This window comes from Chenopodium quinoa, unplaced genomic scaffold (assembly GCF_001683475.1).
Source record: "Chenopodium quinoa cultivar QQ74 unplaced genomic scaffold, ASM168347v1, whole genome shotgun sequence".
In the NCBI taxonomy this organism is placed as follows: domain Eukaryota; kingdom Viridiplantae; phylum Streptophyta; class Magnoliopsida; order Caryophyllales; family Amaranthaceae; genus Chenopodium; species Chenopodium quinoa.
Genome location: NW_018743373.1, coordinates 1145970 through 1170458, shown reverse-complemented (window position 1 = coordinate 1170458; position 24489 = coordinate 1145970). Strand labels below are relative to the sequence as shown.

At 37.0% G+C, this 24489-nt stretch overlaps 2 protein-coding genes across 9 annotated transcripts; one reads left to right on the top strand and one right to left on the bottom strand.

Annotated features, from left to right (window-relative positions):
- Positions 1-4822: 4822 nt before the first annotated feature.
- Positions 4823-9372, bottom strand: LOC110738128 (mediator of RNA polymerase II transcription subunit 32-like). The gene is made up of 3 exons (XM_021918493.1): positions 9189-9372; positions 7143-7592; positions 4823-5127 (listed from the first exon to the last, which is right to left on the bottom strand). Exon 2 carries the CDS (start codon positions 7575-7577, stop codon positions 7143-7145), a length of 435 nt encoding a protein of 144 aa, XP_021774185.1. The 5' UTR covers positions 7578-7592; positions 9189-9372; the 3' UTR covers positions 4823-5127.
- Positions 9373-18041: 8669 nt separating this feature from the next.
- On the top strand, positions 18042-24008 carry LOC110738126 (chitinase domain-containing protein 1-like). Of its 8 annotated transcripts, none has more exons than XR_002514567.1 (7): positions 18061-18291; positions 18755-19112; positions 19831-19911; positions 20439-20519; positions 20803-20887; positions 21162-23041; positions 23789-24008. XR_002514567.1 is itself a non-coding variant. In XM_021918491.1 (6 exons), the coding sequence occupies exons 1-5, from the start codon at positions 18188-18190 to the stop codon at positions 21231-21233; spliced, it is 423 nt and encodes a 140-aa protein (XP_021774183.1). In that variant the 5' UTR covers positions 18049-18187; the 3' UTR covers positions 21234-21243; positions 23789-24008. The 8 variants fall into 8 exon arrangements, 2 of the variants coding, with proteins under 2 accessions (XP_021774184.1, XP_021774183.1); XR_002514568.1 differs by having other exon boundaries at positions 18062-18291; positions 18936-19112; XR_002514565.1 differs by lacking the exon at positions 18755-19112 and having other exon boundaries at positions 18042-18291; positions 21157-23041.
- The last annotated feature ends 481 nt before the right edge of the window (positions 24009-24489 follow it).

Sequence of the window (24489 nt, the reverse complement as noted above, 5' to 3'; positions counted from 1 at the left end):
TCCGCTTCTTTTGCTTAACTGGCCGACACGTTGGGTCGACTTTAAGCTTGTGAGAGATGAGGTTTGGACTTATCCCGGGCATGTCAGCTGCCGAGAAAGCAAACATATCTCGGTAGTCCCGAAGGAGTTGGATGAGCTCAACGCGGACTTTCGGATCAAGGTCTAGCCCGATTGTAACACATTTTTCAGCGTCCCCTTCGGTTAACTCAACCGTTTCAGTCTGCTGGTCCAGCTCCATCGTTGTGGGGCCGGAATCTTCACTATCTGGCCTGCTGTCTATATCGGCAAGCGTCCCAAACTTTTTCTTTTTTGGCTGGCTCTCTGAGTCTTTCGGCTCAGATGAAGAGCTAGCCCTTTCTTTCTCTGGCCCTTTTTCTTTGGCCACAGCACCTTGGGCCGAAGCACTTAGGCCTTTCGACTTCTTCGAACTTGACTCTTTTTCTTTCTCCTCATCCTCATCGTCATCTTCTGAACGACTGGCGGTTGGCTTGAGGTAGTTGCCCCTTCGGGCCTCCTTTTGGTTGCCTTCAATTCTTTCGGGGTAGGCAACATCCGAAACATAGATCATGAGCTGGTGGTATGTTGAGACCACCCCTTGAATCTCGTGAATTATAGGTCTCCCCATGATCACGATGTACACTGAAGGAGCGTCGATGACCAAAAATTCAGTCATGACATTCCTAGCTACTTCGTCGCAGCCGGTGGTGACAGGAAGGGTCACCTTCCCATCTGGATAAGTTGAAGCTCCGTTAAATCCGGATACCGGGTAGGGTACCGGCGTGAGATGCTTGGGCTTTAGCTTAATTTGATTGTAGGCCTTTCGGAACAAAATATTTGCTCCGCTACCACCATCAACAAGAACCTTGCTGACGTCGTGGTTGGCCACCGTTGCGATAATCACCAACGGGTCCTCGTGAGGGTACGTCACCCCCTGACAATCAGCGGATGTGAACGTCATGTTCGGCACCGGTGACTGGGGCGGCTGAATACTGGCATTGTTCACCTGATGGGTCAGATCCCTAAGGTGATGCTTGTGCTCCCTCCAAGAGCATACTCCTCCCGAAAATAACATGGATTGGGGGGAATTTTCCCTCCGCAGTTTTGCTGTTCTTTCGGGGGAAGTCGATTTCTTGCCGAGAGTCCTTTTCGGATTTCTCAGCCTCTTTTTTCTCGCGGTGATCCGCGATATATTTTTTCAAGTACCCCTTCCCGACCATATCCTCGATTTGGTCCTTCAACTAGATACATTCCTCAGTGTTGTGTCCTGGTGACTCGTGGAACTCACACCACTGTTTTTTATTTTTTCGCTGATACCACTCGGGTAGTGGTCTCGGCTTTCGGTAACTCTGTTCTTCCTTTGTCACGCTGTAGATTTTAGCGCGCGGAAGGGCGAGCGGAGTGTAGGATTCATATGTGCCCGAGAAAGGAGCAGACTTCTCCTTCTTCAGCTCGTTGGCTGAAGATTGTTCTGAGGCTTTTGCCTTTCCTTTCGCCTTATGGCCTTGGCCTTCAGACGATTGTTGTTTTTGTTTCCCACTCCCAGTTTGAGGTTGGGTTTTTTCTTTGTTCCACTCTTCGGCTCGGATGAACTTATCCGAAGCGTTCAGAGCTTCCTCCAAGGTTTGCGGGGGATGCATGACCATGAAGTCAAGGAACTTTCCTGACTGAAGGCCATTTTGCATGGCAAAGACGGCCAGCCCTTGATCCAGCTGGGAAACGCTGGATGACTCATTGCTGAAACGAGTCAGATAATCCCGGAGGCTTTCGACCTCCCCTTGCTGCAGGCCCATGAGCTCAGCAGTAGTCTTCTCTCGGTGATTCGCGGTGGAAAACTTGCTCCTAAAATTGGCGGACAGGTCGTCCCACCCTGTTATGGATCCATCCTTTACCCCCTTGGAGATCCACACTTACGCAGCCGCTTTGAGAGTAGTAGGGAAATATTTGCACCAGGTCGCTTCGGACCTGGGGCACATGTGCATATGCCCCTCGTAGGAGGCAATATGGTCCTTCGGATCCTTAGTCCCATCGTAAGTAATGTGCGACGGGATTTTAACCGTCGGCACATGTTCTTCCAGAATCCATTGCTCAAATGGAGAATTGGTAGGAAGCATCACGACCTTACCCTTGTTCCTGGCCGAAGGGACCGCGCTCCGCCCTCTCAGAGAGGTAGGAGTGGTTTTCGTCCCCGGCTGGGAAGGTTGGGCCTCGGCTACAGGGAAGGAGAGGCGGCTATGCACACTCCGTTCCCTATCGCCTAGTCGGTCGAGAGCGCTTCGGCGGACAGTCTCTGGCCGAGAGGCAGAGCTGCTGCTTTTGTGAGTTTTGCTTTGGGTTAGCTGGGTAGAGGGTTCTTTGAAGAAATGAGATTTCCTTTTCCTTTCTCTTTCGGTTCTCCAAGTATCCTCTTCCCACTCTGCCAACTCCCTAAAGGAGGGAGGTCTCTCCCCCTCCTGGCCGAGCCTTCTCCGCTGGTGCCTGGTTTGCAGAGGAGTTTGGTCGCATGGAGGTGGCATGTTTTGGGCCCTCATGGCGTCCATGAGTACCGCCAAAGCCCTCGCTACCTCTTCCGAATTGGGCCCCGTTAAAGGCGTCCTCGGCTGGGTGTGAGAGCGAGAGTGGGTGCTCAAAGGTTTACTCCGAGCGATTGATTGAGTCTTGTGGTTGGACTGATTTTCAGCGTTGGGCCGAGGAGGACTTGGCCTGTGCTGAGATTGGATTATGGGAGAAAGGGACTCCTCCCGACACGCCCCTCCCGAACTGGCACCCTTAGAAGAGTTCCGTTCCAGTGAAGGCGATGGTGTTGGAGTAGGAGGACCCAAGGGCCCTCTTACCCTGACCCAAGGGCCCTCTTACCCTGAGCCATTCGGCGCTTCCGTGAGGGGGAAGCACCGCTATTTTTGTTCTTGCGATTCTTAGCCATTGATACTAAGATTTTGGTAGAACGATTTAGATTGGCTTAAAGATTTTTTGAAAGTCTTCCCCACAGACGACGCCAAATTGTTTCGGGTGAAAGAAATGGGACCTTGCCGAAGGTCCGAATATGCGGTTAAAGACTGAACTCGGTCCAAATGACGCTGGGCCGAGGGTTTCCTGCACAGCAAACACACGTAAACTGGCCTCGGGGGTTGTGCCGAGGAAGGCCCTTCCGATGCCGAAGTCAAACAGTGTTTAGAGAGAGAAAGCTATGCAAGAGTATTGTTTACTTGAGGCTATATGTGAATGAATGATAAATGATGTAATTGAAAGCTTTTATACCTTAGCATAACAAGGAGAAGAGATGGGCTTGGGATCGTATAGGCTGACCATGATGACTTGGGCCATTGACTTGAGCTTGACTTGGCAGGATTGGAGGCTTGGGCCTTGACCTTGACTTGGATTTAATCATTTATGGATCGGGCCCCATTAGACATAATTGGACCCAAACACTTAGTTTTGTACCCGATTTGAACATCAATATTTTACCTCTCCTTCCAAATCCAACAAGTCCTTTGAAGTGACGGTATTTGTCAGAAATCGATTTTGGATAGTAAACATCTTTTGAATTAATGTTGTCACACGAACCCCGGTTTGAAAACTCTCTGCTCATTTCCATGTTTTTTTTTTTTGGAAATTCACATTGGTACACTCGTGGTTTTAACTTTTCCCATTGATACACTCCTAAATTTTTGTCTTCCCATCGGCACACCCATGGTTTGGTCTTTTTCCCAACCGTGACTAACACCGTTAAAAAGTATTTCATTAAGTTAAAATAATTAAGGAAAATACTATAATACCCCTTGTAAACATCTAATGTCTCGATTTTCGTGTCGAAAATTGTTCGGTTAAAGTTTTGGAGTCTTGTTAATCCGTAAGGATCCAAATTAACCTCGAAATTAGCAAAAAAATACGCAAATGTCTAATATGTGTGTCAAAAAATGTCTTGATTTGCGTGCCATTACTTTTTTGTGATAATAATTTATCGGTTAAACTTTTAGGGGTCATTTTGACCCTTTATGAGTCTAAATCGAACTCGAAATTGTTAAAAAATTAACGAAAATATCTCATTTTGCACGTCATGATATTTCTTATTTTTTTGTTATCATACGCAAAACGAGACATTTTCGTTAATGTTTTGACAATTTCGAGTTCGATTTAGACCCTAAAAGGGTCAAAATGACTCCTTAAACCTTAACCGAACAACTACTATCATAAAAAAATAATGACACACAAACCGAGACATTTTTTTACGCGCACATGAGACATTTGCGTTATTTTTTTTTTGCTAATTTCGAGGTTAATTTGGATCCTTAAGGACTAACATGACTTCCAAAACTTTGATCGAATAATTTTCGACACGCAAATCGAAACATTAAATGTTTAAAAGGGGTATTATAATCTTTTCCTTACTTATTTTAAATTAGTGAAATACTTTTGAACGGTGTTAGTCACGGTTGGGAAAAAGGCCAAACCACGGGTGTACCGTTGGGAAGACAAAAAATTTAAGAGTGTATAATGGAAAAAGTCAAAACCACGGATGTACCAATGAAAATTTCTTTTTTTTTTTCTTTTGCAATAAACTCCCTCTACTATTAACACAAAAAATCACTTTCTGGATGTTAATGTTTTATTGAGCACAAGGGATTTTTTTTTTAAAAACAAAAAAACCGAGCACAAGGGATATTGTGACAGCATTCCGCCGTCACAGATTTGGCAAACTATATCTAAATATCTAATGGAAGTTAACCAGCGAATGGAAGTTATATCTAATGTACTAATGATCAAACAACCAGAAAATTAGTCACGTGTACTAAATCACAACAAGTCTTGTTAGTTGTTACTCTTGTAATTAAGCAAGTCATGTCAGATTATAATCAGTAATTCAGTATAGTTTCAACTTCATAATTGTTTCCCCACAAATAGTTAAGAAAAATAATACACATACTGCAAAAGCTATTGCAATTTTTGTAATACAACCTATAGACACTACTAAGTTATGTGAGATCTTCCTGTATTAACCTGCAAATTCTTCCCAGCATATCTAACAAAATTCAGCACAAACCAAAGGGCTGATGTCTCAACTGCAGTGTATTTGTTGAGTCCTACAAACACCATGACCTCACTTGTGAAAACATTTGTGTCTTCTTCGATCTGCCAGTAAAAGAAATGAAAGAACAATTAATAGGTTAAGAGATCCATTTGAGTATAAAATTCCAAACTAAAATGGCATAGCTCATGCACAATAACGCGCATATGTTATTTCTACCATTTTAACCAGGTCCCCCTACTATAATATAGAAAGACAAGGAGTAGAATTATGCTTTTGACCAAAAAAAAATATCTTATCAAATTCATTCAGCTGGACAGCAGATATAGCCTACTAAGATACCAGAATATACATCCATAACCAGAACAGAAGTATCCACCCTTCTCTCAGTTTACTTCTGCTGTTCTGCAAGTACTTCTACTAGTAAATTTAATCCTAGCACATAAGCTAGCTCATTGTGCGTATTTGGTACTGCTTGCTCCTATATCTCCTTTACAATTGAGCACTATAAGTTTTATGAAGGCGACAACAAAAAATAATAAACGAGAAAATCTGCAATCTTTAAGCTTCAGCACTCCTGTTCAAGGATGCCCCAGTTTCAGAAATAAGTTCTCCCCAGAAAGATTATAGAAATTACTTCATCCATCCCCTTTTACAGAAAGTGGGTTTAAAAACTGTTTTACAGAAAGTGGAAAAACGGACAGATAAATGAGAGTGGGTGGGTGTGGGCCAAATTTTAAAGAAGTAAAGGAAACAATATTACCACATAAGCAAGTTTAGTATTTAGTAAATGAAAGGACATAGAGCACTTGCCTGAATGTGAACCTAAGACTAGGAGTAGATTTCTCCCTTTTCATTCATGAAGGATTGGCCTAGTTGAATACATAGTGCAAGAATACCTCTCATACAGTAAGAAATAGGTCTCTTACTACATATGTAATTCCTTTCAACTTTTGAATTATTCATCATAAACGGTAAACACTCACAAGCCCAAACATAACTTTACTATTGAGCTTGTGTATTTGTCTTAGAGACTTGCAAACTGGAAAGCAAACCAACATGGGAAAAAAAGAAATTGTCCTAAAACTTGAGAGTAAGAGAGAGAGAAAGAGGATGCAAAGTTCATCAGACACTCTAGCTCAGATTCTCAAATCCTTCTTCTATTCCTTGATCGGGTCCTTCCAAAGTTCCAACCCCCTCGAAGATTCAGTCAATCATGCTGGACTCAATCCTATCAAATTTCTTCACCCATTTCCTTTTAGGTGTCCCCATGTTGGAAACTTGGAAATGTTTCTGTTTACAAACTTAAGCAACCAAAAAAAAAAAAAAACCTGTTTCATAGACTTTCTTATCCAATTAACCTAAACATGACATTTTTGGGTGAAAAGGGAGGGGGTTACTGAGGTCATTAGGCACAACAATCCAACAAAACATTTTCTCCTCACTCCAGGCCCTAAAAAAAACATTCTTCCTCACTGGGCGTCAAAACTGTATATATAACCCATGGGAAATGGAGCAGCTCCCACTGTGCTCTTCATTGGACCTCATCATCAATATCGATAATAACAACCAAGATCTACATCCTTTCTCAAAATAGTCAAATGACACAATAAGCATGCATAAAAGTAGTAGTATCAAGACTCTCAACTATATACAGAAACAGCTCATCATTTGTATACAGCATAATATATTATTCATGGAGTCATGGGAGATTTTATCTTCCACAAAGTCCTCATGAGAAGATTTTCCTTTTTTTATAAGATCTATGAAAGAATTAATCATCATTTATGAACTCAAATGTGAGATGAAAATCTTATAACTGATACATGAAGCATCAACTTATGTAGGATAAGTGGATAACAGGTTTAGGCTTTTGTTCCCTTGTAATAACCTATCAGAGGCCTATTTGTACACAAGGTCATAAAGAAGAACTATTAACTAATTTGAGCTTCCCAAAGTCAATAATTACCATTTATAAATACATTTAATTAGTATCCTGATGAAAGTGCATCCATCAATGCTGCATAAACCACTGTTTAGGATCCCAAGTTCTCAAAGCACTATGCATTAGGTGTCTATGCTTCAAACAAAAAGACATTAAATTTCCAATCACACATACCTATTGAGCAGTATCCTCTGTGAACCTAGCATCAAAAGGAGCAGAAGAGTTGGGGTGGGACGACCCACCACTGCTTCCAGAACCCTGCTGCAATTCAATCACAAGCCATCTCACTGCTTTACTCATTTGTTCTAACCTTACAGCACTTATGGGTGGAAGACCAGCAATAGCCTGGCCAGGCTTCCCAGCCACTGAGCCAGTGGCCTCATCCACCAAACACTCTGATCCTATTCTCAGCTTAACAGACTCTACAAACTCCTCAGCTTGATCACAAGCCACCCTAAATAGTTCCCACCGCTGTTTAAAGCTCTCCAGGGCAGTATCTGTAATTGGTGTTTTGTAACTTTCAGATGCTTCTTGTGCCTCTAAGACCCCAGCAGCAGCAGAAAGAAATTCTTGATATGCAGAATTTAGGGCATCTACAATATTGTCCATTGGCACAATCTTGACCTGCACACATGCACAATACCCCAATGTTATTTAATTCACTAGTATGAGATTGGGTACAGGTATGCAATTCAATAAAATCAGACAAAAAATGTACCACTTTCATGTATAATTTGATTGTTTTGGTTCAGCAGAGATTAGTGAATTATGTAAGGTTCAAGGGGGAATTAGCTAATAAAGTGACTATGCTCAGAGTTAATGAGCTTTATAAATGGTGACAAAGCACATCTAACATAACCCCTCCACATGTGATTTCCCTTCATTTCCTCTCTATCTAACTTTCTTTACTCTTTCCACTATTTCTTCTTTCATATCAGAGGATAGAACAAACAACACCTAAATTTCATGACATGGCAACTTCTACCGGCATAGAATTTCAAAGGCAAAGACATGGTAATTCCATAGTTGAGTATATATAACATAAGTCTCAAATGCTCGCAAAAGTCCAGCCTTAACTCAAATTTTTACCAAAGTCCAGCCTTAAATAGCCACTGCCTTTTAGAATAAGCTACTAGTTGTAAACAGCTCATGAGGAAACATCAGAGTTCTTACACAATCTGCAAACCAGAAAACTGAGAAAAGCTCATTTCTCACTTTAATCTTGAACCTCCTCAGCAATCTTCTCCACCAACTACTCTTATAAAGCCAAGATATTTTCCAGACTGTTAAGAGTAATGGGATGGGTCTGGGCCTTACAAAAGCTGAAATTAGCAACATACCCATATTCCAGAAATAGATATCTAGCCAGGTTTCTCCCAAGAAAATAAAAACGTATCAATATTGGGAAGCCAATTGGCAAATTAATAGGCCTTAAATTAGCAAGAAAACACTCCATTTCTCTTCTATTTTTTTCAACAGTACAGCAGTGATGAGTTAAAATACGATCCATAAAAGATACTTCATTGCTCTTGACGGGCAGCATGGGCGCAAATCATGCAGCGATCAAAATCAGTTTGGTTAGCTTTCAAGTTAGCTCATAAAAGCAACTATGATCCTAGTCATTCTTAGCCTCCCCACATGTCCTGATATAGTGTCACATTGCTAATCTATATTCTATATTACATTACCACACTACGAACGTGACAACTACTTTCGGATGAACGGAGTATATTGCATATACGGTGACCGCTGGAGCCAACAAAATACTCCATTGCTCCACATTGTCACCTAAAAACCACCTTTCTTACAGAAAAAACCAACTTGGCATCAAAATATTCACCAGTCACTTTTCCAGTACAAATTATCATAAATCATAAACAATTTCATGGAAAAATCTTGTTATAAGCTCCCTGGAAAATATTATTTACCAATTTTTAATCCCTAAAAATTCCCTTTTTCATAGTAATGTCTTAATATTAAAGGGTTCTGCAACAAAATAGTAACCAAATTTTATTCAATCATCAAATGTAATTCTTCCAGATTAAGAAAATGAATAGAAACATTATAGCAACGAAATTTCTAGTCAGCTCTTATTAAAATTAATAGTTCAATAACCCACTTCAGAAGAACCCTAAATTGATTTAACTGACAATAAAATTAACGATTAAAAGTAGATTGTGAAATTGATATTTAAAGGGTAGAAACGACAAAAGAGCTTACCTCGGAATACGCTTCAATGGAGGAGAGAAAGCTCAGAAGACTCTTCAACGGAGGAAAGAGAGGGAACTAGGGAAGGGTGTAGCGATCCAGTGCAAATGAACATGAAAAATGCTTTGGTTGATAAAAATTTTGATTAGACTATTTTACCCTCTTTAAGTTACCATTTTTTTTTTCTTTTTTAATGTTGAAGAAGAAAAAAATTACCCAAAAGTTTTATGTGTAGCTAGTCAATTCACATTGTATAACTATTACCATTAGGGTTGCTCATCAGTTCAAGACCCAGACCAAACCGATGATCGAAAATGAGAATTTTATGAACTGAAGACTAGACCGATTAAGCTAGGACCAAACTCGGACCAGATCGAAAGAATCGGTCCAAAACTCGGACTGGACCGCTTTGGACCGATTTAATAATTTTTTAAAATAAAAGAATTCTTTTTTTTTAATATTTTTATGGAAAACTAGAAAAAAGTACAAGAAAATATACACTTTAACGTCTTTTTTTCTATATTTAGTACAAAAAAGCTCATAAATTTAAAACTTTATGAGCTTATTAAAAATAATAATCTTAATCATTATTTAAGGTTTCATGCATATTTTAAAGGTAAATTTGATAATTATCACCATGTATTGTTGTCAAATTTGAAATTACCACCTCAAGTATTTTTTTTTTTTTTGTTTAATCTTACCGCCTAGTTTTTCCCAAAACTTTTAAAATTGTAACAGTTTTGTGTAGAACGGACTCACGTGAGTTCGGTCATACAAACAGAAAAAAAAAATGTGGAAAAAACAAATCTTAATGGTCAGAAATTAGATAATAATAGTCAGATATTAGATTATAATGATCAGAAAATAGATTGTAATGGTCAGATATTAAATTATAAATATCAGATACTATATTATAAATTTATAATTGTCAGAAAATATGTTATATACTTCCTCCGTTACACATTATGTGCAACATTTTCCAAAAACGGAAGTTACACATTATGTGCAACAAACTGAAACTTTCCTATTTTAGTAAAAAAAATTGAATAAAATTACCAACATACCCTTACTAAAATTCAATTAACACATTAAAACATATATTATTAGGTTATTGATAATTCTAATTAATCTAATAATTTACACCTAATTCAACCCCAAACTAATCAGATTCATTCTTCCAAGTTCCAACCCCAATCAACCCTTGTACTTTCATTTCTCACCATCTCCTTCAACCATCTCCTTCATTCAACCATCACCTTCAATGGCAAACACCGTACCACCACCAAACCACCACCACCACTACCACCGTACCGATCTCTGATCCACTCTATCTTCATCTACCCATAAATTCCCCCTCTCTTTGTTCATTTCCCCTCAGGCCCTCAAATTCAACAACCAGCTTCGTCGGAAGTCGCTGCCATTGTCATGCTTGTCGCCATCACCGCTTTCTCTCTCTTCCTTCTCCTTTTGTTTCATTTTTGTCACTAAAAATCAAATGTGAAGGTTTTATGGTCAAATTTAACCATAAAAGTTCTAGATCTAGAATTTTAGTGGTTAAATTTGACCAAATAAATCTTAAATTGATGATAGAGTCGGATTTCATGGTGTTCAATTGATGTGTGAAGGTAATGGTTTTTCATTTGTATTATTAGGGTTGTTTTTTTAGGGTCAGGATTCATGGTGTTCGATTTTTCCAGTTGGAGGTGGTGGTTTTTGGGGTGGGTACGACTAATTAGGGAGGTAAGGTGGGTATTTCGAGATGGTGGTTGAGGTTTTTTGGAAGGGTTTATTTGGATATGCGTGGTTTTTTGGTGGTTTACGAGGTGGGCGAAAGTCGAGATCTTGGTGGTGGTGTGGTGGGTCTGTGGCTAAGGTGGTTTTCTTCGGTGGAGTGGGCTCTGAGCGGCCTGGTGTGCTGGGGGTGCGTGGGTGGATCGATGGGACGATTTGGCAGTGGTGCTATGGGCGATCTAGTGGTCTGGTGGGTGGTGGTGTGGCGGGTTAGTGGCCTGGTGGGTGGTGGTGTGGCGGGCAAGTGGCCTGGTGGATGGTGGTGTGGGTTGAATTAATTAATCATCCACTTTACTCTAATCACATGTCCCTACTTTGTTAATTAGGCTTTTCTATTTTTTCTTGGGAAATGTGCACACCTCTTTGTTTTACATAATGTGTAACAGAGGAAGTATATCAGAAAATTGGTTAAATATATCAGAAATTAGAGTATAATGGTCAAGTATTAAAACCCCTCCTTCCTTCTTCTCTTTCTTTCTCCACAACAATTACTATATCTCTCATCTTTCTCTGCAACTCACATTATTAGTTGCTGAACTCATGTAATTTGAATCGATTAATATTTTGTTGATTAGAGAAAGCGAAGAAGGAAGTGAAGAAAAGCAAGTGGTTGACGCTGTTAATGGCAGAGTTCAAGAATCATTTCTCTATCAAAAGCAAATCGAGCTCGAAATTTAAGCTTTTACTCAATGGTTTTACTCATCAATGGCAAATTTCAATGGCGGAGTTCGAAATTCGAGTTGTTAATGGCGGAGTTCAATGTTTTACTCATCAATGGTTTTACTCGAAATTCGAGCTTTTACTACATTAACAGAAGGATAATGGCGAAGTTCAATGTTTTACTCATCAATGGCTTGCTGCTTAGCTTCTTGATCTCTTAATACCTCAATTAAAATTAAGGTCTGGGTTGTGTAGGAGTTTATAGGTACTACGCAGCGGAAATAACATGAATCATATTCAATCAAGTACCAATCCCAAGAATCACATGCATAACACACAAGACACATAATCATACCTTTGACGCGTGGATTCCACGAAGCTATTCGACAGGTAAATCAGGAAGAGAATAGATCCCTAAGCGTTGCTCCTCTACTTAGTCCACGAGATTCGAACGAGCCGTCCACCAATACTAAATTGGTCGAGTGATTGAGGAAAACCGCGATCACCACCTTTATGGACAACCGACCACCGCACGAACCACCACCACCACGAGACACCACCGACGCCAATGAGGAGGAGAGAGCCGTGAGAGAGAGGACTATGAGAGGGGTTAGGTTTCGTGTTTGCTAATTAGGGTTTGATCACACTGATCAGTTAATTCCATCTATCCTTGCAAACCTAGGCACCTAGTCTATTTATAATCTCATTATAATTAGACTACGGCACTAAGCCCAAAACTCCTTCTAATCCTCTACATGGCCGGCCATCTAGAGTGATGAGGCCCATGATGGGCCTTGTCCTCTAATTCTCGATCTAGCCCCTTTGTGTGACCTTATAGGATCCGTCCAATTGGGCTTTGGGCTATTTTACTAGTCCAAAGATCGTTAGTACCTCTAGCTATGGCAAAACGACGACCCAAATGTACGAACTTAATTATCTCCATAATTTGATCCAATTATATATCTAGTAATTGCACATGACGAAGACATAACTCCTTCAATCTCCCACTTGTCTGAGACAAGGGTGCAATATTCAAATTCCTTAAGTAAATATATGTGTCGATTTGATGATATGATTGCATCACATGTCGAGATCATATTAATCTACAAATCGTTTCTTGAAATCTGAGTTAGAATTACAAAAACAAATGATTACTTTGTAATGCATTTGAAAGCGGCCACGTATTTTCTGAATTCTCCCTCTTCAAGCGACCATGACACATTTCCTAATTTAATAGGTAGACTCTATCCAATCTTGTGGTAACATGACTCCGATCCCACTCAACTTCTGAAATAACCGGGAAACACCCTTTATAATCTCCGGTTACGGCTAGACGTTTAAGTGTACCACAGTCACAACATCCATTGAATGAAATCAATGTTCCACTCATGTCAAAGGAATCCACTAATATAAACGGAAGCTCTATAATTGAACTTCAAAGTAGGTCAGTAGTTCAATCATGCATCATTCATGCATATCCAAGTGATTGACCGAGCATCACCATGCCCCTATAGCCCATGAAACTGCGCTATCCAATCAATCTTACAAGCTAGTTCATTTATTGAAATCATTTATGTCCACTTTAATGATCTCGAACTAGGAACTTTAAATAATATATGAATTTTGTTCACCTGTGGGGTTTCAATTCACCAGATCATCAACCTGATGAGCCCATCAATTCATAATTATTTTGGACATTTTATTTAATTTCCAAAACCATAATTAAATAAGAGAAATAATAATTTCTATTTTAAACATAATTCTGCAAATTGATGCATTTCTCATATAACATGTTTTCTCAAAACATATACAACTTAAATTACATAACTTGCTTCAATCCTAAGACTTTAATATGACTCTCATACCTTAGTCCATGGAAGGGGTTTAGTGATTTCTCACTCATAATAAAACTTTGCAGAACACGACCTTCCGTTGGTCAATGATCTCATAATTGAGGTGATATCTCATATCCTTTTGTTTGGATTTGCGACATGACTCTGGCTCCTTTGTTTTTGGGCAAAGGTGACCTGTTAGTCACATGACATTTTAATCCGAACTTCCTCTGTAACTATCTTACTATAGTTTAATACACATATTCTGACATTGAGTATGCAACAGTGCTCTGCTTTGAACTCTTCAAGCTCACTGTCCTTTTCCATCCAGACAAAAATATGAATTTAGACACCATCTAGAATCATCTTGACTGTTTAGAAAACTTGCATTCGTGTAACCTTTTGACAACTTGCTTAAATTACCATTTAAACATAATAGCTAGAAGAATTCCTTTTAGTGCTTCTCAAGTACTCAAGGATCTGTTCTTGGTAATTCTCCGTATGCTTATTCTGAATTTGCTTGAAACCTGATACACATGCACAAGTCATATGCAACATCTTGCTTTGTACATTTCATGGCACATATAATGAACCCTTTTGCAGAAGCATAAGGTACGCTATCCATAAAACTCAACTCTATTAGCTTTTGAAGGCACTGAGTTTTACTGATTGTAATACCATGAAATATGGGAAAACATCCTCTCTTAGAGTCTTGCTTCATGAACTTGTCAAGATCCTTATCAACATAAGTCTCTCGATTCATTCCAATCATTCTTCAAGATTCACTTCATGGATCTTAGTTCCCAATATGTACTCAACATCTCCTAAGTCTATCATATTGAAACAATCTTTCTAACCATTGTTGATTTATTCAAGCATTGATATATCATTTCATATGAACTGTATGTCAACTACATAATAGACTAAGAAATCCAATTGCTCCCACTAAAATTCTTATCTCTACAAGATTCCCTTTTCGTTCTACTAAGGAAATCAAACTGTTTGATTGCCTAATCAAAACTAATGTTCCAACTCCCTGATGCTTACTTCAATTCATAAATGAATTTCTGAAGTATGCAAAACTTTCTAGGAATTTCTGGATTTCAAAACTCTTAGGTCGTATCACATACATGTTCACCACCAAGAACATTTCATGCAGGTGATTTTGATATCCATAACTAGAATAATCCGAATAGGCTTACCCAATTCAACTAATAGGTTTGACCCTATTTGTAAGACTATTATGGACTAACACATTTTTATAAACATGGATTCCATACTGGATTTCATGGTTTTAAGCCATTTCCTGAGTTGGCACTTATCCAAAGCTTGCTTGTAGGCCATGGACTCTAATCGTTCTAATAAGAAAATTTTAGAATCTACCTTTTCTCATAATTTCAACAAATTGTTTGTTTTGATCCCAAGTATCCTACGATAGGTATGAGCGACAATAGAATTATTCTCTTCAACTCTTTGAATCCTTTCATTCTAGTGGGACGATAGAAGCCTCGCTAGTGGAATTAGCTTGCTTCGACACATGTTTTATCAAATTAGCTGATTTCATATGCCTTCGTTTCTTATGTAGTGTTATCCACATCCATTTGTTGCTCGTCTCGAATCTCATCGAGATCTAACTTTATCCCACTTGGCTTTGTAGGAAGACATTCTTTCTATAAAGACATTACCTACGCGATTGTAGGAATAATATCTCTTAGTTTCCATGAGAAAACCCATGAAGAACTATTTTTGTGATTTAAGGTGCATTATGTCATCTTTGTAAACATTTTCCATCGATTTCATAACCCTTAATCCTGTTTAGAAAAAATAACTTTTGGAACATTTCCAAATCATAACTTTTATGATATCTTTTCTACTACTTTGGTTAAGTTTCCTGTTTAGTATATTCACAATTGTTGTTGTAATGCATGTCCTCAAAATGATATTTGTAAATCATTAAATCTTGGATCGAACAATGGTAAGCAAAGTTTGATTCCTTCTTCATAAACATACACTTTAATTGTAATGTTTCTGGATTGTGGATTAATTCAACAATTCCCTTTAGATGATCATTCCTTTTTGAGTTAGATATTTATCACAACAATCATATTGTGGTGTTAAATTGTTTATCTCAAACTGATTTTACATTTCATTTTTGGAATTTTGAACATTTCAATGTTTCCAAGCTTTACTTCATTAAGTAATTATCAATATATTTACTTAAATCGTTAGAAAAAGCAATGAAGTAGTTAAATCTCTTTGCTAATTTTGAACTTATTGGTTCACATACATCATATGTATAAGTTCCAAAAGGTCATTTTTAGCTTCTTTTACCCTTTCTACTAAAAGGCAACTTGGTCATCCTAACTTATCAAGCATGACTTCTAATTCTCAAGTGATTCATAATCATATAAGAATAAGAGTCCATCCATAACTTTGGATGTGCAAATGGTTAATGTGACCTAACTTTACTTGTTATAAATAAGTGTACTTGAATCATCTAAATTTTACTTTTTTGATCTACTTATATCAATGTCATAAAACTTAATTAACTCATATCTAGCAAAATGAAAACAATTTATTACCTTGATCATGGATCAACACTTGTCCAAGCCAAGTAAACCAAATTCAGTATTCAAAATAAGAAAACCGAAATATTGTCTCATCAAAACTGGAAATTGTTCTAAAATCATGATAAACTAATCAAAATTTAAAACTATGAAGCTATTTATGGTTATTCAAAACTTCTAGTGCACCTTCAAGCTCCATTTCCATGCTAGCTTCACTTGTTTGCAGTTCCTGCGCAACATTCATAATGTTAAGCTCTGCAACTTGGTATCACATACCTAAGTGAAAGTTAAAATGTTTATAACAAGAGTGTTAGGTAACTCTTACCTGTCACTTAATCCTAGTGAGGACATTCTTGTTCAAGCACTGGCTTATTCTCCTTTCAGATAATCCTCAGCATGATTCTTGAGTAAATCAACTAATTTGACTGCAGAATCTTCATCATCTTGACAAAGTTTCTCTAGGTCAAAACCATCATGTAAGGAATGCAGAATTATATCATGAACCTGATGATCTTCATATGGTCTCCCTAACATACTCATGCGGTCAAATAGTTCAACCATCGTATCCACATGAATCTGTACTGACTGGCCTGGCAAGAGTTTTCTCAAAATTATCTTGCCATTAATCTTGTAGGTTTCAAACCTAATACTGCCAGTCCAGCAGTCGTCATTCTTGGGAACCATATTAATGATTTCCTTGACGTTTTCATCCATTTCTCCATCAACATGGGAATTTAGAATTCCATAGCAGACATCACGTAAGCACTTGAATAAGAGATAAGGTTCATAGTTCATAAATCTTTTAGCTTAGCCCAATCCTCTGGAGTAGAAGATAGCATCATATGCGCAATTCTCTCACAATCTGAAACAATTCTCAAATGCTTCTCAAGAGTCATGCCTGGACTAAATCTGCCCTCGATTGGTAAGTCTAAACGAAATTCAAGATTTTCGTTCCTTAGAACACTTCTAAGTTCGCTTTCCCAATCATTGAAGTTGAGAAAGTTAAGCCTTGTTATCATCGTTGGAGGTAAAGAATTGTCATCATTGTTACAGCTACCCATCTATGTCAAAATAAGGCAAATTTTAAAAATTATGTTTAATTTAAAATTAAAGTACCATAAACGCATTCATTTGGTAACTTTAAAATACTTTATTCAATAATTAATTGATCCCAATTGAATTTTAAGTGATTCCAAGATCCTTTATTTGTGCAATAATTGACCAGACTTTGGCCCTACCATCAACCATTACATTTTCAAGGTGAGTAAACTCTTTACTGATTACAACTCTTGTAACTCTTGGTTGAATAATTAATCATCACATGTTTAATTATTTCCCGTTGCTTCAAGGTTCTAAACTCTTTAGGTAACCTTGTTGAGCATAACCAATTAAAAGTGTAAAATTTGTTTGACCCCCACTCCCCTAAGATATAATATGACACCCAGCTTTGGCATGACCCATCATAAATATCAAAGGTTTAATCGGGTTTTTAATTGGAAAAGCAATCTCAATATTACTAGGACCTAGATTTATTATGTTGTGATTATTTAGTGAACTCTAGCGCATCATCAATCAACATAAATAAAATCTAACATGCATAATCTACTAATGCAATAAAGCATGACTTAGTATGGCCCCCTAGTCCTAAGAAAACTAGAAATGAAAATGCTCCCACTTGAATCATCATGGATCTCCATCCACCTTGCTCCTTTGGGCCTACACTTCATGGGCTTTTTTGGACTAACACTATTTGAATAACTATTCTATTTACTTTAAATAAAAGTTACAAAAATACTTAACGATACGCAGGCCGTATTTAGATTACAAAAATACTTCACGATGCGCAGATCGTATTTAAGAATCTATGGGCCATACTAGTCTATATTTAGCAACATAATATCATCTATAACCCTTCTAAAAGCCCCAAGCACCAAGACTGTAGCAATTTTACTGTTCCTTATGAACAGAAGATTGACGGTTTTGCCCTCCCTGCCCCTTAGCACCCTTCTCTGATTGACCAAGTTGACTGGGCTATTTCGGTCTTTTTGCTTTTACATTGCATGTGCTCTCAGCGGGCTGACGCGTGGCTATTTCTCTTTTTTGTCGGTGTTCTTGCAACTTACTCTCTCTCTTTCTTTCCTGCTTTCTTTCCTGATTAGCTATGTCTTCCTTCCTTTCCTTTGTTTTTATTGATTGGTGTTCGATTTCTTTTGTGGAGCTTGAAAAGCTAAACCAGATGCTTCAAGAGGTTGGATGCTTCAAGAGGTTTGTGAGCTACTTTTTACTCAAACTCTTAAAAATCGCTATTTGTTTTGGAATTGGTTTTTAATTTGTGCGTGTTTTGATTTCTGAATTTCGATGTTTTTAATGTTGGTTCTTACTGATTTCGATTGTGTTAGGGTCTCTATTTGAGCTTAATAATTTGATTTTTGAATTTTTATGTTCTTGATTGTTGGTTCTTACTGATTTCGATTATGTTAGGATCTCTGTTCATTTTTCATTTAAAGGATTATTTGTCTTACTTTTGGCTGAGCGATTTCAAATTTGACGGGGTCTTCGTCGATTATTTTTTATTTTTTATTGAAAATTTCAAGGATTTAAGTGAAGTTTTTTTTAGATGTAAACTTCAAAATTGCGTTGGTTGTTTTGTAAGCTTGCGGATTTATGTTACTATTTACATACAATTTTTTTATTTGCTTGTGGTAATTATGCTCTTTGTTGCATACAGTTGAAAGCGCTATCTTTGGTGAATTTACTTTTGGGGTTTTCTGCAGTTTTACGATTGATGTATTTCTAATGGCTCTTATTTAGCAACTTGCTAATAAGTTATCTCTTCATTCCCATGGTTTTTTTGTTCAGTTCATCTTTAAATTGAGAATTTTTCATTGTTCTCTTGGTTGTGAGGATAGATATTGTGAATTTAGGGTTTGTTCTTGGGAATTTGGGTGAATTTTTGAGAGAATTTTGTTGAGTGAAGAAGGATGGGGAGTATAGAAGGATTGGTGAAGCAACTTGGAGTGAGAAAGCCGATTTCTGTGGCAGGACCTTCTGCTGTTGATTTTCAGAAGACTCGGGAATTTGAGAAGGTTTGTTAATTTGATTCTTGAAATTTTAGTTTTAATTAGGGATTCTTGTTTATAGTAATTGATTGTTCTTGATAGCTCGTTTTGGATTTTCGGGTGATTCTGTTTTGTATGAAAGCGATGACGCACTTTTGATGGAAGCATGCTACTTTATGTGTTTGCTCATAAAGTATATAACAAAAGCCATGCTCGGAATACACATTATAAATTGTTGTATAATATACGCACTTTTGATGGCTTTGCGCCGTTTTTTTGCATTAATTAGTAATGTTTTCAGGTAATTCAATTAGACCTTGGGATTATTTGCATTATTGGGTTAGTTATGGCTCTTTATGTGTTTGTGCTTGGGCATTTAAAAAAAAAAAATTTAGACGAGCTTAATCCGAAAGGTAGCTCAATGAGCTAAAGAGACATGAACTTGTACTTGTTTTTCATATTAGCTTTGGTGTGATTAGTGCTGACCTCTAGAAGAACACTATATTCTCTGTAGAATGGGGTTTGGAACCTGTCTAAGCAACGAATTTAGCAACTATTTAACAAATGTAGGACTAAAGTTCAAACTTTGCAATCAGCTGATAAACCTTATATTGGTGATTGAGTTAGCCTTGATTTTTTATTGCTTTGTTTCCTTTTAGGTTTCTATCAAGCCTTTCTCAATTTTTTTTATTTTTGCTAAACCAGTTTCCAATACTAATAGTTGCAACCTAATCAAATGGTGCAGGAACTCGACTGGTTATGATCTAGCTAAAAGGTTCTGCCCCAAGTTTACACATCTATCTCTTGTATGGTACGATCTTAAGAGGTATGATGTGGTGAACACATTTTGCAATTTGCAAGCTAGCTCTTATACTCATTAGATGACAATTGTTGTGCTCTTATTTTCAAGTAATTCAATTAGACCTTGGGATTATTTGCATTATTGGGTTAGTTATGGCTCTTTATGTGTTTGTGCTTGGGCATTTTAAAAAAAAAAATTTAGACGAGCTTAATCCGAAAGGTAGCTCAATGAGCTAAAAAGACATGAACTTGTACTTGTTTTTCATATTAGCTTTGGTGTGATTAGTGCTGACCTCTGGGAGAACACTATATTCTCCGTAGAATGGGGTTTGGAACCTGTCTAAGCAACGAATTTAGCAACTATTTAACAAATGTAGGACTAAAGTTCAAACTTTGCAATCAGCTGATAAACCTTATATTGGTGATTGAGTTAGCCTTGATTTCTTATTGCTTTGTTTCCTTTTAGGTTTCTATCAAGCCTTTCTCAATTTTTTTTGTTTTTGCTAAACCAGTTTCCAATACTAATAGTTGCAACCTAATCAAATGGTGCAGGAACTCGGCTGGTTATGATCTAGCTAAAAGGTTCTGCCCCAAGTTTACACATCTATCTCTTGTATGGTACGATCTTAAGAGGTATGATGTGGTGAACACATTTTGCAATTTGCAAGCTAGCTCTTATACTCATTAGATGACAATTGTTGTGCTCTTATATTATTTCCTCTTCTAAATACTTTGATTTCCTTGGGTGCAACACAAATTATTTTATATGTTTTTATCTGCATTTCTTTCCTCTTTTGTGTGTGTAAGAGATGAATAGAAAGGAAAAGAGAGGATTTTTTTTTGTAGTCTTCTTGTTGACAATGATTTTGTAAGTGTTTGAACCCTTTTTTAAAAAAATTATTTTACATGTGGTCAGTCAAGGGGCAAAGTTAGTTCTCGAGGGAAGACACAATGCTGATATAGGATGGATGTCTGAGATGAGATTGAAAGGAAATGCTCAGGTAACAGGCCAGCTTATTGTACTTGGATGAAAATTTCATATTGCAGAGTCATGCATTCAAATTTCTTTCTGCATGTCACTTCATCTTTTCCGCCCAGCATACTTTTTTGTATCAGGATTAATAATTAAGTGCCTATAGCAACTATAATGAAATTGAAATATACATGTATTTATTCTCTCCCCACTTATTTATTCTTTCTGGATTGTCTAAGTTAGGATGATCTGTTTTCTTGAATGAACTTTGACTATTGATGTGTAAATTTTACCTAGAGTAGTCCTTGAAGCAGTGCCAAAGGACCTGCTCAGAAACAAGAAACAAAGGGATAAAGCTATTGACCTGCTTATAACAGAGTGCAAGTAAGCATATTATTTTGAATTTTGTTCTTTCTAAGATATAATTTTCAGCTTAGAATTTTGGTTTGGAAGAAAGTCAAAATAAGCGCAGAAATTTGGATGCTGATGGTAGTGTTAATGTTGTCCACTATAACAGTTTTTTGGTGCATCGTCATGTCTCATTATCCTTTTAATTCCAGCTTGCTTTCTCCCAATTTTTTAGCTGCTTTGCATTTAACCAGTGCGCAGGTCAGAAAACCCAATTTTGCATCTTAACTCAAAGGTTTTAAAAGGTATTGGGTGCTACATGATATTTTAAGACAGCAATAAGATAAGACTTTAGACCCTGAACAAAGAAAATATCCCTTAGCTCATAAATCACAGATGTTTTCATTGTCCAGTTGGTACTTCTTTATCTTCCATTATGTCTAAAAAAGCTGATCAGGTGTGAATAGAGGTCAGTAATCCGTATATAGCTTTATCATGTTAGTATTGACTCATTATCACAGCAATTAGGATTTGAATACTTGGGAATCCTTTATTTAATTCGTAGGAGAGAGAGATAGAGGTTTAAAAAAGAGGGAAAACTAATTAAGCTACTAATTGTGAGAAGAAAATAGAAATTAGTTTAATTGTTGGATTTTGGATTAGCAGAATTTTGTTTTGAAAATAGGAAGTGCGGCAGAATGTATTATATTTGATTCTATGCTTTGGTCATTGTTATTATCGGTAAAACAATTATTTGGGTGCTCAAATAATTTAGTTAATTATGGTATATCAGATATGGAGATGAATGAATCTTTTAAAGGTAGATTTCTTATCATTCTAATTTAGATGATTTTTCATATCTGCTGCATTAAATTTCTGTGTATTGTCATGGTTCTTATATTCATCATAGTCAGTGAGAAAGATCCATTCTTATTCGGTAAAGTGCTGCATCAAGATTTAAACTTCTCTTATGTATTTGCTTTGTGTGAATAGAGGTCAGTAATCCATATATAGCTTTAGCATGTTAGTATTGACTCATTATCACAGCAATTAGGATTTGAATAGTTGGGAATCCTTACTTAATTCGTAGGAGAAGAGAGAGAGAGAGAGAGAGAGAGAGAGAGAGAGAGAGAGAGAGAGAGAGAGAAAGAGAGAGAGGGAGAGGGAGGGGGGCTGGGTGAAAATGGGCTTGGGGGAAAGAGATGTATATAAATAAGAGTCGGAAGAGAAAATATATAGAGCAACAAAGAAAAAGTGTGACCAATATAGAGAAAAAAAAGAGATACAGTGATAAAGAGAAAGATAGGTCGGAGGAAAAAGAAATAAAGGGAGGTTTGAAAAAGAGGGAAATAGAGAAAAACCAAGAAATATAAAGGGGCAAGGGGGAGAGAGGTAAAGAGATAGGGAGGGGAGGGGATGGAGAGAAGGAGAGGGTCATAATTAATCTAAGGGAGAGGGAGAGGGAGGGGGATGATAATTCTAAGGTTGTATGGGTCATACTTAGTCTGAGAGATTTCGACGACAACAAAAGATTAGCAGCAGTTCTAAATTCTAAAGAAAGGAAGGATGTGCATTTTGCAAAGAATTCGAGTGAACAGAAGAAGTCCTTAGAAGGAATTAAGATCCTCCTTGCAGAAGATAGTTCTGGGAAAAGTAGAAGCTTGGTTGATGGGTGTCGGAGATGGATCACAGGCAGTAAACACTCTCAAATCCTCTTTAAATGACGAAGGATGTTGCACAACATCTCCCTAGGTTACCAAAAAGAGCAGCAAGTATAATTTCAACTCTAAGCCGGGACTTCCTTCCATTTGAATTAAATCGAATGGTCTGTAAGGTAATACACTTCATTGAATTATACCGATTATCCTATGTAATCAGAATAGTTGATAAGTTCCTGATTTCCTACAATATACAGTCTGCTTGAATATGTTTGAATCAACGAAAAAGATTCGGATATTTGAATCAGGAACAAGTGTTCACACTCCAATTATTTCTCTAACAGAACACGCAATGTCATAAGATAGACAAATTACAAATATATAGGGTTGTTGTCAAAGGTCTCGAGATCAAGTGCTTGTCTGCTTGAAAATATGTATAGGTGGATCCAAGTGTTCTATGTAAGAGTCAAAAGGCTAACTTTTGTTTGTGGTGATGATATAACCAGGCTTTGGGGTATAAAATAATTTTTTTAAATAAAAGGGAGAAAAAGGGGTAATACCTTATTAACTTTAGTGCTCTTATAATTATTAACTGGTTCACAAGTTCTAGAATATGGAGCTTTTTCGTATTTCAGTTGATAGTTTTTTTTTAGTTTTTTTTTTAATATTGTTAGTGTGTGTATATGCTTCTTTTCGAAACTTGCTTTCATTTTAGAATTTGGAAAAGCAATGTCTTACTTCTTTATGGAAATGAATAAGGACAATTAATTTTGGATATCCAGTTGTAGTTTAAGCTAACATCATATCTTAATTGTTCAGTGGTTGTTGAAATATGTCTTAAGCCATTTTTAGGGTGAATAATTCAAGTACCTAATTTATATTATGGCTACTTAAAGATTAATTGTGTCTTTGTAATATTTCAGGTTTTTCTACACAGCTGCATTCTTCTACCGACTTAATTGAGCAACTACGAGGTTTCAATGGCAGAAGGTTGGTTATTTATTTGGAGACTGATGGGCCCGGTCAGATTGTATTGAGTAGAAAAAATTTTGTAGATTACAATTTGAAAATTGAGGAAATTTTGTAAATAACATGTGCCATTAGTAATGTAAAAAACTTACATAAATTTTCAATTTTTCTTTAGTTTTTCAATTTTTCAATAAATTTTTATTTTTTCAAAAACATTATTATGTAAGTTATTAAAAATTAATCCTCTTTCTCATTCGTTGAACATTTAGATAAAATTCTTAATATTAAAAAATATATATTTTTTTAATTGAAGAAATTTTGAAGGAAAAAAATATATATATAGGCCATCAAGCAGTTTTAAGTTTCAACTAACTACTCATGTTATATAATTAACGAATAGCCTTAAAGATAATTATTTACTTAGCATCGTCATCAAAAACATTTTTTGAAGATATCTTACAGTATGAAATAGTACAGTTTTGTATAGAATATGAATTTCAAATCTATGTCAATCTAAAAGAGGATTCAAGGGGTTTCAAAAAAAAAAAAAAAAAGGACTCAAGGCAAGAGGGAGAAGGAGATGGATTTATTTGAAACAAGTGCTAAAAGGAGAGTTTGGGAGAAGAGTAAGGGCATGTTCACATTTACTAAATTG